General features: G+C 43.3%; 1 protein-coding gene across 1 annotated transcript; it reads right to left on the reverse strand.

Moving 5' to 3' along the window:
• Positions 1–1,850: 1,850 nt before the first annotated feature.
• On the reverse strand, positions 1,851–10,628 carry KLF6 (KLF transcription factor 6). The gene is made up of 4 exons (XM_079107959.1): positions 10,302–10,628; positions 6,930–7,503; positions 5,451–5,574; positions 1,851–4,949 (listed from the first exon to the last, which is right to left on the reverse strand). The coding sequence occupies exons 1-4, from the start codon at positions 10,503–10,505 to the stop codon at positions 4,898–4,900; spliced, it is 954 nt and encodes a 317-aa protein (XP_078964085.1). The 5' UTR covers positions 10,506–10,628; the 3' UTR covers positions 1,851–4,897.
• Between the last annotated feature and the right edge of the window lie 6,303 nt (positions 10,629–16,931).

Below are 16,931 nucleotides of genomic sequence, written 5' to 3' on the forward strand. Positions count from 1 at the left end.
CCCACAATTTGGATATGGAATAGGATTGGTGAATTGAGGACACTAATGAGACTTTGGATCTCTTATAGCTATAATAATACTTTCGAAAGAAGATTGTTTTAATTAAAAAAATGCATACTATAAGGGATGAAATGCTTGAATAACGACCTTAAAAGGTTAAAGGGTAGTTTGAGAAGGCTCTATTTTCCATTTTTAGGGTAAATTTCTTTAACAATTCTTTCTCCTACAGCACGAGAGAAAATTTTGTAAATCTGAGCCGAGCACTCTGAAGACATGACCATGTAATTTGAAGTCCACCCTATACTCACAGACCACAGGATTGCAGTGCCATAGAAGATGCTAGATACATGCGACCTAGCTCAAACTATTTTAGCAATAAGCAAACTGAGGCCCAGTGTAACTCGGTAAAATGTCCTAGAAGCACACAGCTTGTTATAGCAGGAATATTTCTTTCCTTTTAGCTAGGTTTTCAAAAATTTGTTAAGCAGACTGAAATTTTTTCTTATACTTCTATAAATATCCTAAGTTTGCAGCTGATTCTTCAGAGCCTTATTTGAACATAACTTAGCTGTTCAGCATAGACTTTGCATGACAAAGTGGTCAAGTCTTAATAGTAACCAGGAATGCATTATCAAGACTTTATTTAGACGGTACAGTCAGGGCAGTCCAACCATTAGTCATCTGGACATGTGCTTTGGAATGAAACACACCCATGAGTTCTGACAAAAATGTCATCTGCTCCCTGTGCCCTGCCCCACCACAACTCTTTTCAAATGGTGGATGTTTTTATCATGGTTATAAGAAAAAAGAATTTCCTAAAATTTCTAATCTCGATATGGATGTAAATTTCCCCTCCCTAATTATAGTATTAAAAGCAACTCCTATACACCTTGCATGTTTAGCAAGATGAAAATCTACTACAAAGGAAAGCAGCGAATGATTTCACTACCAAAATGGAGACCGTCCTTATGAGAGTCTTACCATCATGAGGCTAAGAGCAACATGAAGAAACTTGTTCCCAGGGAAACACACATTGATTTTATTCTATCACTACGGATTGGCTTAATGTAATCTGAAAATGGACTCCTAGATAGATCTATTTGCACTGATTCATTCAGTAAAGCAAAACTGAGACTGACATCTGAAGCTACTCACACACAAAAAAACTTGCTCTTGGACACAGAACTGCCTATTTTCAAATAAACTACATTTAATGCATTCTATTGGTCTTTTCTAAACAAAATATAAAATTGTGGTGATGTGATTTTTACTGTCTGTCCAGCTTTACAAGGTTAACCAGCAGAGGATGATGGGAGGAACCTGAGTGGGTTGACACAAGCTTTCTGGCCTGGAATCCCTCTGTCATCCCCCAGCATCTTTACCCCTTCTAGAAACATCTCTGCCAGGTGCCTGGTCAGGCTGTATACCAGGGAAGGAAAGACCCAGATCTAAGTGCTACCTGACTACCGGAGGGAGGAGGAAAAAAAAAAAAAAAAAAAAGGACAAGGACAGCCACCAGTTTGTCACTGTGCAGATGCCTGTGCAATATAGCTTGTGTGACAGGAAGTTGAAATTCAGCACAAGTGTCTTCCTACTGTGTCCCAGAGACCAGGGCTGTTTTGGTCAGAATTTGGAGAGGAACATACAGTGCATTGCAAGGGGAGAATTGCCAGTTGCCTCCCTCCAGCTCTTGGGGCCGGCTGGATAAGTGGGAAGGCACCGAGGTAGGCAAATGGCTCTCAGAATTGCACAACGGAGTTTCCCCCGGGAGGAAGCCAGGGTGAGCAATGCAGCAGGAATTCACTTCAACAACCCCCTCCCTCCCACCCTGAAAAAAAACCAGACTCAGATGCTGATAAGAATTCTTTTATGTTATTCCAATAAAAAATACATTCATACAGAAATATAACAATCTTGCAAAAAACAATTTCAAATAAAATCTTGTAAAACAAAATTTTACAAAAATCTTACAAAGATTCTTTAGATAACAGGGTGCTTCCAAAAAAAAAAAAAAAAATAACAAAAAGAAATTTCACTAATAGAAATTTTTTTTTAAATTTCAAGCAAAAAGTTTCTGCTTGATTGAGGCTCAGTTATCACCTGAACAGAATGTACTTCTTTATGTACTTGCTTATTATGAAAATTACAGGCATTGACATACATGGCACCCAGCCCCACCCTGTCAAACAACTCTGATGATGTTTCATAAGTGAGACAAGCCAGTGCAAGTTTTTTTGTCTTTTGTTTACCTTCTTGCTTAATGGAATTGTTATGGCTAAGCACACAGCAGGGCCAAAAAAGGAGTTTTCCAAAACCCAGCAAATCAAGTGCTTGGATTTTGAACTGCCAAATAAAAAGTGCATTTTCCCCCTAAGCAAAATGAAATAAGTTTTTTTAGGTAAATGTATTCTTCAGCCCAGATAAAAAACCAGTTATGTGAGCTTTAATCACTGCTCATTTCCAGGAAGAGCAAACAAAATACCAGCCCAGCCGGACTCTGTGTGTGTGTGTGTGTGTGTGTGTGTACAAAAAGAAAAGATCCACACCCACAGGCCAGCAGCTGGAAGAAATATCAGCTGTCAGTGCTGTGGTATGCCAATTCGGGGAAATTACTTCTTAGAGAAAATGGGAGAATCTACATGCTGGAAAAAATAGTTTCATCTGCATAAAAAGTGTTCTAAAAAAGAATCCCTGTGATTAGCTTACTCTTAGGTTAGATCTTCTAATAAGGCTGAAATTCAAATCAAAACCTTGGTGTGTCTGAGTCCAACTGGTGTGCTGGTATTCCGTTCTCACCTCTTGTGAATGGCCAAAGGTGCCCAATTCCAGACTGACCATGGCAAGCAAAGTCAGCACTTTGGAACAGATTCAATGCCAAGAGAGTCTTGAGCAAATTAAAGATAAAGCCTCTATAAAAGTTAGGTTATAGTTTTCATTTTTACCTCCTTTATGGCCATTTTGAAATATTTCTTCACAGGCTGTAGAATTTTCTAGCTAAACATTCTAGTTTCTCCTTAAAAAAAATATTTATATATTATCTATATATATATATATAATATATATATATACACACATACACATACTATACACACAAATATACATACACAAGAATTCTGCCCACTTTTTTTTAAAAAAAAAGTAGCATACTTTCTGCATTACCAACAGATAGCTAGATAGATATGTGAAACTTGTGCCTTTTAAGCAAATACACTGACATTTTTTTATACTTCTGTATCTTTAATATGTGTGAAAATATTACATATTAAATACAGCCGGTGTGTAATCTATACAATTGTTGTGCAAGGTCTATATGAAAGTCTTGAGGTGGCAGAATTGGTCAGGTTTTTCAATTATCATGAGTTTTTAAATTTTTCTTTTTTTCCATTTTAACACTGATGGTCAAGTTGTCTAAAATATTGAACGAATACTGACATGTCAAGAGAGTTTGCATCTATTTGTCTTTGTGAAGGAGGACCTTAAAGAGGTTTATTTTATTTTTTTTTTCTTTTTCTTTTTTCCCTATTATACATTGATACAGTACACTGCCAGGTGAAGAAAGAGCCGTAATAAAGCATGCGTCACCCACACCCCTGTATGAGACCCCTACATAAGGGGTCACTTGCATAAGGCACCATTATGAAGGTCAACAGTGCATTAACAGCTAGAAAACCAGAATGAGTCCTCAAGGCATAAATAAGAGAAACACAGCTGCATGAGAAAAGTTTCCAAGCTTTAGTGGTTCTGTCCACCCAACTAAGAAAAATTGTAGATTCTGGGCCTAATGTAACATTAGACCAGCAATTTCCAGCCCCAGCTCTTAGACAATTGACACATGTCCAGTTTCTTCAAAGGGCATCAAAAATTCTTCAAAAAGTTAATTCAAATTCAGAATCATTTAAAAATTATTCCTCAGCTGCACAATACCTTTTTGGAAGGGGAGTGTTATAAAATAGAAAGGGGAAAACCGTGTCTTGCCGGGCCCAGGTGGCCAGGGATCACTGTACCAGACAAATCGTATCTGAGTTGCTCCTTATCTGAAATTGAGATTGCAGTCCGGATTTAAAAATGGAAAAGCATATAGTTCCCCAGACCATGCATGACTTTTTGTATTATAAGGAAAAAAATCATCATTGTGTTATATTTGTAAATACAGCTTATACAATGGGTTACAAATGAGCTCTGTTGTAGCAAGTAAAACAAGCTACTTGACACATTGCACATTTAATAGCTGCACCAGACACCGGAAGTTCCGCTCACACAGGAAAGGGGGACAAATCTCCCCCTGCTCATACCACTCTCCGCTCTGGGGTCCTGAGTTCCCGCTCCCACCCTCCAAGTTTTTCCTTCTTTTTTTTTTTTGTTTTGTTTTTTTGTTCTTTTTTTTTTTGTTTTTTTTTTTTGTTTTTTGTTTGTTTGTTTTTGTTTTTTTCTAAGGTGCAGACACCCCCCAGGAAATGATTGGTGGTCGTCTCATCTCATGGTATACTCCTTACACACAAAACATTCAAACAACTTTTTTGATTCCATCTCTTGCAGTTTTGCTACCACAAGGGAAAAAAAGTCTGCCTCATCATACAGTCAGTAATAGATCCTCAACATACAGTCAACCCAACCATTAACATTCTCAGTGCGCATGCTCACAGCAAAGGCTCGGGAGCCTCTCAGAAGGTTAGGTACCAGTGGCGAGTCCAGGGTCACCCAAACACCACGCACCATGGGTGCTATGCTGCTTCTTACATGACTTTTTTAGCCCTCAAAAGACCTTCCAAAGAGAGGCCCTGGAGGCAACTGGATAGGTGCAAAATGGCATGCTTTGGCTGGAACACGCATCCCTCCTTCCATGGCCTTCTCTCAGCCTGGAAGCCTTTTAGCCTACAGGAATCACCCCTCTGCTCCCTCAGAGGTGCCTCTTCATGTGCAGGGCCAGGTGGTCAGACCTGGAGAAACACCTGCAGGGTAAATCAGAAGCAAAGAAGTTAGGTTTCCTCCCTGGCTGTGTTACACACGAAAGGCCTCACTCACTGTGCTGTACTACCCAACCTAAACCCCCTGGAGGGACAGGTGGGATGGCCTGACCCTCGTCAGTGCTTTCAGGGACAGGAAACCCCAACCTGCAAGAAGGCAAACTAAGAAGGCCTCCAATCATGAGTTCTCGGGAAAATCCGAACTCACTTTGTTTCCAATTCTTCAAAGTCAAACAGCTGTTGGAGGCCAATTTTCAAGAACACATGAAGTCACTCTATTATCATGTACACCTAGGACAGTGCTTCCTAACATGGACTGTTCACAGACAAGGAACTTCCTAAAGAGCCTTAGGCTTAAAAAGAAATGTCTACGAATGGCAGGACACACTGGGCTTCCTTCAGAGGTCTAGGAACACCCACCCTGCTCTGCTCCTGGCACTCACATAGACCTAGGCTTCTTTTCCAGGGAAGCCCTCATGCACGTACCTGTCACAGTGAGAGCATTTAAAAGGCTTGGCACCGGTGTGCTTTCGGAAGTGTCTGGTTAACTCATCACTTCTTGCAAAACGCCACTCACACCCTTCCCATGAGCATCTGTAAGGCTTTTCTCCTGGGAAGAGAGCACATGACAAGCGCGCCATGACGTCACTGACACGCTTGAGAGGAGGGGCATCCGACAGCACGTGTGGTGGCAGGACTCGAGCTCAGGGTCCCCAGGGCCTTAAATCAGGGACCATACCCGGCAGTCTAAAGGTTACAAGCACACTTTCTTTCCTGACCTAGCCTCAGGCTTCTAACTGTTGTTCAGGGGACCCAGGTTTGGCCAAGGCCATGCTAGCAAAATCAAAGGCGACACGTGACAATGACAATTACTCAGACTGACGAAATGCTTGGGAGGTGAGGTGTCAGCCCACTGGTCCCACAGCCCTGTGCAGGGCAGAGTTTTATTGCTGTCTCCACGGAAACTGTTCCCCTCCAGCACTCTTCTGTCCCTTACTCACTTCCCCACGAAATGAGCAGATTGCTCTGGGACCTTCTATATTTCTACAACACTGAAGTCATGAGTTTCTGGGAAATCTCAATCCAAGGCTTCCCAATCACTTTCTAAATGGCAATCAAATGACCAAGTTGACTTCATCGCCTGGTCGAATTATAAATATGAACTCAATAAAAGTGCTGAGAATAAAAAAAAAAAAAAAATGCTGGAGTCATTCTGGGACAGATTCCCTGTGTCCCCTTCTCAGCTCTGTCACTAAGCCTGACTTTCAAGTCCCTGACTTCCACTCCCAGCAATGTGCTCTCCTGTTGGTAAGATAAAAATTCATAGCACTTGAACATTCCCAGCTTAAAATTTTCTGTGATTTTTCACCAGTGACCCTCAAGATCCTCAAAGTATCTGTAGACCTTTTATCTAAGTTGTGGGGTTCCATTAAGACATCATTGCTGAGCTAAGGGATCTCAGAAAACAAGGGCTGTATGACACAGAGATACTCTCAATAAACACCACTGATCAGTACTGATGCTTCCAGAACACACCGGTATCACTCAGACCTCACACCATCATCATCAACGCTAACTCACTCCATGTTGCCCAGGGACCCTCTGTCCTGACCCTGGAGTTTCACTTCAAAAGAATGAAGAGCAACCCAACGTAACATGCACACTGGTAGAATGAGCACCATGGACCTTGGTCGCCTGGATTGCTGAGTGGGTGGAGGTTTGGGTGTCCATGGAAAATGCCACCTAGACTGGTGTTTTGTTTAATCTGAAAGGATTAATCATTGATCTGATTCCATTGTCCATCCTTTAAGATTCTACTCTGAACTCCAAAGAGACCCAAGTCTTTGGTGGACAGAATTTAGGAAGTGAGGATCTGTTTGTTGAGCCCTGGCTCCCTCCCAGGGCTGGTCCAATTCAGTGGCGCCCAGCAGCAGCCGACCTCCCAGGTCCCATGAGGGGACTGACCTGTGTGAGTACGCTGATGTGCTTTCAAGTGGGAGCTTTTGGTGTAAACTTTTCTGCAGCCGTTAAAATGGCATCGATGCACTCTCCTCCTGCCGTCTGGAGAGGCGTCGCCACTACCCTTGTCACCCGGCTTCCCTGAAGTCCCACTGCGCACCTTCCCCGGTGACGGTAGCTCTCCAGGCACACAACCCCACAGTTGAGAAGGTTCCCTGCTCAGTTCTGGAGAAGAAGGAGGCGTGGACGTCACTGAGGAGCTCAGATTTCCTGAATTGACCAAGACTTCACCGATGGGGTCAGAAGTGAACTTGGCAGTAGGGGAAAGTTCCTCTGAGCTGTCGGACGATTCGCTGCTGACGTCTGAGTTGAGGCTGTTGGTCTCTAAGTTGTAACTGAAGCTCTGGCTGATCAGAGTGTCCTCCGGGGGACTGGAAGAAATCTTCAGTTCTGATTCCTCCTTCTTCTCCCGAGCCAGAATGATTTTGGTCCACAGATCTTCCTGGCTGTCAAATTTGATTTCGGAGGCTGAAACATAGCAGGGCTCGCTCTGGAGGTAGCGTTCCAACTCCAGGCAGGTCTGTGCAAAATGAACGGAAAGAAGGCACGTGATTAATACGGCTACCGAAAGCGGAACCAAAAGCACATGTGCAAAACATGCAAGAACAAAGGACAGGTAAACTGTGGCAGTGTCACTCACTAAGGGCAGAGCACCTTCTGTAATCAGAATCTGTGACCTTATGAAAGTTGGAGGAAATATTCGTTTCTAGAAATGGTAACAATTCAGAAGGAAAAGCAGAGGATCAAACCTCTCTAGGCTTCCCCAGTGCTGGGCCAACGGCCACAATGAGTGATGATCACTAAGCCTGTTTTGTTGTTATAGTTACAAGTGTTGACATTTCTAATGAGTCTCCCAGTAAACCACACAAAGAAAATCAGCCTGACACACATACCCCCCCAACAGGTTTAACCAGATTCTCTGACATTCTCAAGAACCATATGTGCTAAGGAAAGCCCCAGCCATCCACCGTTCACACACCACAAGTATCCACACAAGACAGAAAAGACTGCACGGCACACAGGGTGTTCTGATGGACCCCCTTAGGGACACAGCTGACAACATAGGGCCACACTCAAGAGAGGAGACAGCAGCTAGCCGTCTGCTTTCAGGGACATCAATGGAGTTGCAGAGAAACCACCCATTTCCTGTGTAGCCGAGACCTAGTATGTTTTCAAAGAATGCCATTCCCAAATGCAGGGCCATGTACGCCACAAAACTTTAATTACTTCTACAGTGGTCAGGGAGAGACAAGAGACTTCAACAACAGGAGTGGAGGAATGATTCCAGAATGGCCATCTGCTATTGTAAAGGATGCAAGGGGGAAATTACTCCACGGCCCTGCTGGGAGTCCCACAATGAACAAGAACTTTATCTACTGGCCAAGAGTACAACTGTATGAGTCATCGCTCCTATTTCTTTCACGCAATGCCAAAGGAGACTTCCTTTTGAAATTCTGACCAGCAGCCAAATAAGGGCCCGGTTCAAATATACATGCAGTGTGTCATGGACAGGGTGCCCCTCCCCAGCCCCACAACCAACCTTTCAAGAAGCTACAACTGCCGAGATCAGCATCCCCTCTCCCCACCATTTCAAACTTTCTAGCCACTGGAAAAGAAAAATGGTAGGAAACATTTTAGGATTAAATTATGTCTGCCCTGATTTTCACTAGGTTGCCTGCATGTCCATATAAGGTTGTCTGTGCTACTGGCAAGTCTACAGATTTAAATTTCAACACCAAACTGCTCTTTACAACAAATCATTTTGGGGGCATGGGCCATCCTGAACACAGGCTACCCAAAGGGCTCCTGCTTACTTAGCAATGTGCCTCCTGTCACAATATATGCACAAGCTTCCCCCTCCCGCAGACTCTTCATGCAGCAAATATGAACAAACGGGCGGGGGGGGGGGAGGTGGTGGTAATTGTTTTCTTTCCCCCTAAAATTAGATGTCTGAGTTGCAATGCATACTACAAGAGAGACGGCGATACATTTCATTGTTGTTCCAAAGAAAAAGGAAAGCACATTTATTGAGATCTTGTTAAACTTTAATAATCTGGCCAATTTAAAATCTCCATTATGCTGATGAGCACCAGGGACCTGAACGAAGCTCTCTGAGAGTTTAAAAGCCTCTGAAGGCCACCAGGAGCCAAGTCTGGCTTGTTGCCCAAATCCCAAATGCCCGAAGGAAACTACTTAGATCAATTTCAATCACGTCCTAGGGAGCAGCTTCTTTGAGGAGGAAAAAGGGGGGAGGGGACAGGGGAAAGGGAGGCAGGAGAGGATCGGGAACAATTAAGCAAGCATGTGAAGGGTGCAAAGCTTTGCATTTCATCCTTCTTCAAAGCTTTCTAGGCTTTGAAATCCACAGAATACATTTGATCTGCTAATTCACTTCACGACAAAAAACAAACAGCACAGCAGGGCAGAGAGACAACACCAAACCCTCTTTCTATCTTTTTAAAAACAATGGGTCAAGTGTTGGAGTCTCTCTTCCCTCAGGCAGTCCTAAGAATTAGGACGGGAAAATATTAAGTTTCTCCAATTTCCCAAGCCCCAATTTCTGGTTCCACCAAAATGCCGAAAACCCAGGTTCTTCCCAAACTAAGACTTGAAGCAACTAGGACGGGCTCATTGTCATATGACTGACAAGTCACTGGTGTGCAAACAGCACCCCCCCTTCCCTGGTAAACAAGAGAAGCAGGTAAGAAAAATAAGGCAGACCTAGACAAATGTTAAGAAATCCAATGAGGGAAAAGAAATTGGAAATAGCCTAGGGGCGGGAGGGAAAGCTGGTCTGTTTCGCTGGCAAAATTTTAGATTTAAAAACTGTACGTACAAACACTAAAAAGCAAAACAAAAACAAAATCCTTTTCAAAAAAAAAAAAAAAAAAATCCCTTGGCAGTCAAGACAAGTTCGTTCATATGACAAGGTCCAGCTGTAGAGTTTGGACCTGGTACAAGCCCCAAACTTGTGCCAAAGGCTCGGGCCGGGATCAGGCCGAGGAGTTTGGGTTTCCCCTCGGGTGGATGCTGTTCAGAAGCTCCGGAAAGGCAAAAACACTCTGGGAACAACGAAGCGCGGCTCCGCTCTACTCAAATGACAACTCTGCTCCACGCTGGAGAAGGCCCCTTTTAGAGCGCCTTCCACACCAGAGGCAGCAGAAGGACATTTTAAGATAATTATTTTAATTTTTAAAAATCACAATAATAACAATAATAATAATCATAAAAAGATGCACTTCCAAGCACACACCATCTTGCCTGCGCCTCCGCACACTCCCTCCTCGGCGCACCGGGCACGTGAAAATCTCTATTTACCTGTTGCCAATATTCCTCCAGGGACGGCAGAGCCGAGAAGTAGCCCGTTTCGTGCACAATCTGGAGTTCCTGGAAGATGCTGCACATTGGGAGCACATCCATGTCGGTTTGGAAAAGACAGTCCCCGCTGTCGGGAAAACAGGGAGGTGTGCGGTCTGGAGTCGGAGCCGAAACTCTCCCCGCGAGCGCAGGTGAAAGTTTCATGCAAACTCAATGGCACGGCAATCAGACGCCCGGTCCGGACCCTCCCGCAGCCCGCAGCGCGCGGAGCCCACACAATATTTGCAAACACCGGACTGACTGCAAACGTAACCCCTGCAAAACTTCCCTATTCAAAGCTCCGCTGCCAGCCACCCCCCTCCTCCCCCGCCTGGCTCCCCCCACTCCTCCTCCCCCCACGTGACTAGCCCGGTGCCCGCCCCGCTTGCTACCCAATCCCGCCGCGCCCGGCCCGGGGGCTGCGCGCAGATGATGTCAGCTCGGACCAATCGCGGGTGGTGACACACAGCGGCCCCGCCTGGCGTGACCGAGCCTCTCCATCACAGCCCTCTCCATTGGTTCAATTCGAACTCTGCCCGCTCTGATTGGAAAGGGGCCTCGCAGGCTATTTTTAGCAGGGTATATAAGGCGCGGGCCGCCTCGCGCCGAAGGAGTCGGCGCTGGGAGGTGCGCGGCCGAACGCCGCAGTCCCGCACCCGGGGCTGGGGCAGCCGGGCCGCGGAACCCGGCCCGCCCGCGTCACCGGTCCGGTCGCCTAGCCGAGTTCTACGGTCTGATCCAGCCACCCCGGGCAGGTCCGGGTCACCCCGACCAGGACCCACTACCGCGCGAGCCCCTGTCCCGGCAAAGCACCCCAGCAGGCACGCCACTCTCGGCCAGCTGCCCGGTCCCCTGCTCTCAACCGCTCTGTCCCCCTGTCCTTCTCCATCCCACTGATCCCCTTGGTCCTCAGGGCCGTGCGTACCTTGTGTTCTCGGGGCCACCCAGTCTCCCTCTGCACCCCTTCTTCCCTTTCTGTCCCCCTCTGTCCCCCCGATCCGTCAGCATGGCCCACGGGAGGGACATACAGGTGTGGTGAAGGGACTGACTGTAGGGTAGGACAGAGGGGACCTTGGGCGCATGGAGTCCTTCTCCCCCTGGGACTTGGGCGAGGGTTCCTAGGAACCCGCGCCCCCTGGGTCTCTCCATCTGTCCGAACCCGGGCTGAGCATCCCGAGGTGCAGTACCTGCCTGACCTGTGGGAAAGGGGGCTCATACCCTAAAATTCTGCGAACCCAGTTTTGCTTCTAAAAGAGTTAGAAATGCAATTTTTAAGGATTTTTAGCATGCCCTTCCCCCCGCCCCCAATGTTGTGTCGCCAGAGAACCAGGGATCAGTAACTTAAAATGTTGTTTTCCTTGTTACTTGTGGAATAACTCTAAGACAAGACTGTCGTCTGCTTCTGATTGGGAGAAGTTTGTTTATCTTCTGGAAGGCACCCTCCTCACCAAGCTTAACAAGGAGGGTTTCCCGTGAATGTGTAAACAATTTCGGTTAGGTTGAGACTTTCAATGTGGTTTCCTTTTTTTTTTTTTTTTTAATATATAAATTATCTCCTGAAATATAACATAATGTTCATTTTCAAGAAAAATGTCCAAAATATGAAAGATGGGCATTTTAAAATTCAAAATGGAAAACAATGGTAACTATTATAGTTTTCATTTAAAATATAGTGTTTAATGGACGTTATTTTTTTAAAGTTTTAAAATACAAGATAATTTTAGAGGACTTTCTATTTTTAATTTCAGAAGACTAGAGCAGATTAGTATGGCAGGATTATGAACACATAGTCACGGACTTGTGAGTCAAAAGTTATGTAAAGTTATCCTATTGTCCTTGTTATATGTAATATATGAAGAGGATGGCCTGTGTTCATATTTACCCTAGCAACAAAGGAACTTGTACCTAGAGTCTTTTTCCAAGAAGGGAAATGGAAATGACTTTTTTTAAAAAAAAACAGTTCACAAGTTGAGCCAATCCCCCCAGTGACAGCAACTGGTAGCCTTTGGTAAATTGTTATTCTGGATGCTGGTTTTCTCTGTCATTAGCAGCAAGCTGGTGACCTTGGCTCTTGTGTTACCAAAAGACCCAAGAATCAGGTCAAACCTTGAATGGAGCCAGACAAGGTAGAACTCATGAAAGGTGAAGGGAGGAGATGTTGACCAAGTCAGGAAACTCTTAAGAGGGTGTTGTGGTGCATGTTAGTCAAAGCTCTCTGGGCAATCCTTTAAGGTGTTTCAGCGAGAATGTCCTAACTTACCTTGTGGACAGTTATTGTTTTAAAGAGTGTTTTGTACACATTCCTGTAAAATGTAAAGTTCTTTGACATTTACTTACACTTCCTGGCACCTAGAAGATGGCATAGTTTATTTTTTATTAGTATGTGCCTAATTGGAAGTAATACATATGCAATCAAAATGTAATTTTTAGAAAACATTTTAAAGTGTAAAAACAGGGCACAGCCATAGAACAAATTTCAAATAGAATTAATTCTTTGACTTCCTGCTGCACCCATTAGCCATTGGGCACATATTATTCATATCCTGTGACTTGGCCTCATATCGATAAACATACTTTTACAAAATAGGCAAAAGTCCCTGTAATGGTTGGGGGAGGAGACAGGAGGTCATAGCTTAATAAAAAGGCATTTCCCCTAATACCAAGCAGGTAACTCTTGGATGGGAAAATATCATTCATTTTGTATGTGAAAAAGAATACACATGATATCTGAGCAATATTAATTATGTCTAGTTCTTAAAAAGAGCAAGAGTTAAGAGCCAGATTCATTCAGAGGGGAAGTATGTCCTGGAATAAAAAGATGAACTTTATACTCTTGACTATCCATATGGTATATGTGGCTTTAGCTACATTATTTAAATAGGAAATTTTTATTTTAAATGCTACTTTTTTTGTTTGGTTTTAGTTTGGTATAATTAGAAGAGAAAATGTACTAAAATACCTGGTTTGTGTCAGATAGTAGTGTATAAACTGAAGGCAACATTCACTTATTCAACATTTACCCATTTCCCAGTTTGCTCATGGTATTTACTTCATAATCCCTCCCCCAAACAAATCAGACAGTAAAATGAAATCAACTTTGCAGGTCACAGAGCAAATTAGGTAAAGTTGAGTCTAGAATTGTCCGGCAACCCCACAAGAGCTCCTTTCTTCTTCTTTCTTCAAAAAGATTCTCGCCCCCGCATCACCCCACTGTCCTGCAGAGAAAGTAATAAATTCCAAATGGGGGTGAGCCAAAGGAAGGTTGGCCCCCATCCGTTCACTTCTTCTGTCCAGCCTTCTGCCCACCACAGCATCACTGCCACTGTCTCCATGGGGTCAGGACCCATTCTGTGTGATGGCCCCAGGCTCCTTCTCACATTCCTGGGGTGAGGGTCTGCTCCCTGCAATCCCATGCAATTGCCTCTCACGCTCAGCTCCACTTCCTCCTGCACTTTCTTTCTTCCTCCTGCTCTCACATCTCAGGAGTTCTTTGTTTAAGATCACTATTACAATCTTTATTAAAATAGTGAAGTTTGCATTTTAACCCTAAAGATTAATGGTGGTGTCTTGGTTTGCAGCACTTTTGATCTCCTTGTTCTAAATTATTTCAAAGGGACTTTTAAGAGGACCCTTAAAAGTCTGTTCTGTGGATAATTCCAGTAATTCCCCTAATTATGTTGGTAGAGAATGTCCCACCATTGGTCAAGAAGCCAATTTTGTTTGTTTTTAGTGTCATCAATATATTGCTTATCCTACAGCAAATTGATTAATTAATCCTTCATTCCATTTGTTTTGTTTAGTTGTATAAAGTATACTTTTAAGAAAATACTTTTGAGTAATTGCATGAGAGATATGTTTATTTACTCTCCTATTTGCCCATAGTTGTATACAAACAGTGAAAGTTGTCTCTCAGTAAAGCTTTTTTTTTTTTTTTTTTTTTTGTAATTGGAAAATAAAATAATTACAGCATCACATTTCAGGTAAAGATTCACTCTTTAAAATAACAGTGCAGAGAATAGCGAACAAAGGAAAGTACCTTACTGACTTTTTAAAAACTGGGAATTAAACATTCCCAGTCCTTCTCGCCCCCTGCTCACGTTTTTCTATTGGTGACTTACAATGAGTTGTACATAAGGGTGGGATTTGTCGGTACATATTTGTATGTGTACACATATAACTATATTTTGGCCAATATCAATCCAGTCATTTTTACTTATTTTTAAATTTTGAGACAGTCTCACCAAGTTGCTGAGGTTGGCATCAAATCTGTGAGCCTCTTGCTCGGGCTCCTGAGTTGCTGGGATTACAGGTGTGCACCATCACACCCAGCTCTTACAGATAGGTTTTAGCTTAATCAACACATGCAGTGTGCTAAGTACAATGATGGCGACAGTTCTGGGGTGTCGTTAGGGGAGATTTTAAACATGTCTAAGATCTTTGCGTTAGTAGCCCTCCTTTAAAAATATGGCAGTAAGAGGAGACCTCTCCACTGACTTCTCCCAGATAGGGCTCTTGCTGGGGCTACCTGTGCCAAGGCTGCGTAACTACCTTTGTTTTCAGTGTTCCTGTTCATGCTCACATTGTGCAATCCTGGAGGCCTGGTGGGGGCAGAGAGGGGAGTAGGCTCCTAATGACAGTATGGATTTTCTAAATTCTGATTTTGGGTCTGCGCTGCACCTTTGGGCTTTGGGGCTGGGTCTTTCTGAGATTTTCTACCTCCTCCCCCAGAGCAGCCAAACTTAACCGGGTCTGTTGGGGACAGGGTGGTAGGTGGGAGGGGGTTTCCTTGGCAAGAGAAGAGTAAGGTTTTGTGGCATACAGAAATGAGCTTCAGGGGACATCCTGCCTCTCCACTGAGGGGCTTCTGCTTCCTTTCAGAGCAGGCCTGGGAATGTGGGTGGGGGTGCAGCCTCCTACCCTGCCTACTGATTTTCTCATGAGCACCTGGTGGAGGCCTGAGAAGAACTTGCACAGGAGGATGGAATTCCACTTATTCCAAACTGTCTTGCTTCCCACATGTACCCATAAGCAAATTATTACAATATTAGTGTTTTCTTTATGGAGACTGCCTCTTGCTGCTTTGCCGAAGACAAAACAGCATGTAGCACCCTTTCTTCTCAGTTTCTTAGCTGTCTGAAAGATATGGTTCACAGACACTTTTGGCCTTCATTCTTAAATAAGCTAAAAAAAATTAGGATTTTCTGTCATTTTCTTGTTATCAGATTGGAAGCACTGTGTCTTAGACTGTCTTCATTCATAGGAACTGAAGTTCCATAAATCCAATAGGGAAAGGAAAGTCTTCAAGAAATGAGACTTGAACTCTTGAATATATGTATGTGGAGGGAAATGAAATAAGGAAAGAAAGTGAGGGGGGGAAAGGTAGGGAACGAGGGAGCGAGGAAGGAAGGAAGGAAAGAAGGAAAGAAGGAAGGAAAAAAACAGCCTTACTTCACACAATATAAAAAATTGGAGACAGATTGCAGAGTAAATGGAAAAAAAATCATAAAACTTCCTGAAGAAAGCATAGGGAAAGATCACCACAATTTGGGATGTAAGCAAAGGATTTTAGGATTTTTTGGATAGGAAACAGAAGACAATCCCCTCAAGGAAAAATGTCCTAATTGATTTAGATTTCATCCGAAATTAAAACTTCATCTAACGGTAATACTAAGAAAATTCATGGACAAGTAATTTTAGGAGAAAATATTCTCAAATTGTACATCTAGAATTAAACATGTATCTAGGACATAAAAATTACACATACACACCAATACTAAATTAAAAACAAAAAATAGTAAAACAATTTTAAAATTAAAAAAACTAAAAAACATTAAATATTAAAAAATAAAAAATTAAGCCAAGTATTTGAACATATATTTCACAAAAATGTAAATGGCTAGTAGGCACATTAAAAAGTGTCCACATCATTTATAATCAGGGAAAAATAAAGTAAAATACACCGGTTTGTCTAAAAGTAAGATTGACAACAAAGAGCTGGTGAAGAGGTGTCATGAGTGACAAGAACTTTCCTGTGCTCTTCATTGATGAGAGGACAAAAACGCTACAGTCCCTAGGGGAAGGTGTGGCCATTTTTAATAAAACTAAACATAAAGCTATTCTCTGACTCAGGTCTTCAGTCTTCTAGGCATTTAACCAAAAGAATTGAAGGAATACGTCCACCAAGATACTTGTACATGATGGTTCATAGCACTTTATCCATACCCGTGCTCAGGAAGGAGTCCATCAGTGGGAGTTGTGGTATTATGGGATGCGATGCTGCTCACCACAGAAATAGCATGCAGCTCCATTGAGTCTGTCTTAAAAACATCAGACTGAGGGAAGAGGCTTTGCCTACAAGAATATCCACAACAGCTGGGTGGGGTGGTTCATTCCTGTAATCCCAAGGACTCAGGAGGCTGAGGCTGGAGGATTGCAAGTTCAAAGTCAACCTCAGGAACTTAGCAAGGCCCTATGCAACTTAGTGAGACCCTATCTCAAAATAATAAATAAAAAAGGGCTGGGGATGTGGCTCAGTGGTTAAGTGCCTCTGGGTTCAATCCCTGGTACCAAAAATGAATAAATAAATAAGAA

The sequence above is a fragment of the Sciurus vulgaris genome (genome assembly GCF_902686455.1).
Source record: "Sciurus vulgaris genome assembly, chromosome: 12".
Lineage (NCBI taxonomy): Eukaryota > Metazoa > Chordata > Mammalia > Rodentia > Sciuridae > Sciurus > Sciurus vulgaris.

What these genes read in the sequence shown, in the direction of transcription:
- KLF6 (XM_079107959.1), bottom strand. Translation starts at nt 10,505, where the DNA reads ATGAAACTTTCACCTGCGCTCGCGGGGAGAGTTTCGGCTCCGACTCCA. An exon ending in ACATCAGCGTACTCACACAG is followed by an intron (nt 5,575 to 6,929) that starts GTCAGTCCCCTC and finishes CTCTCTTCCCAG; the next exon opens with GAGAAAAGCCTTACAGATGC. An exon ending in AAATGCTCTCACTGTGACAG is followed by an intron (nt 4,950 to 5,450) that starts GTACGTGCATGA and finishes TTTACCCTGCAG; the next exon opens with GTGTTTCTCCAGGTCTGACC.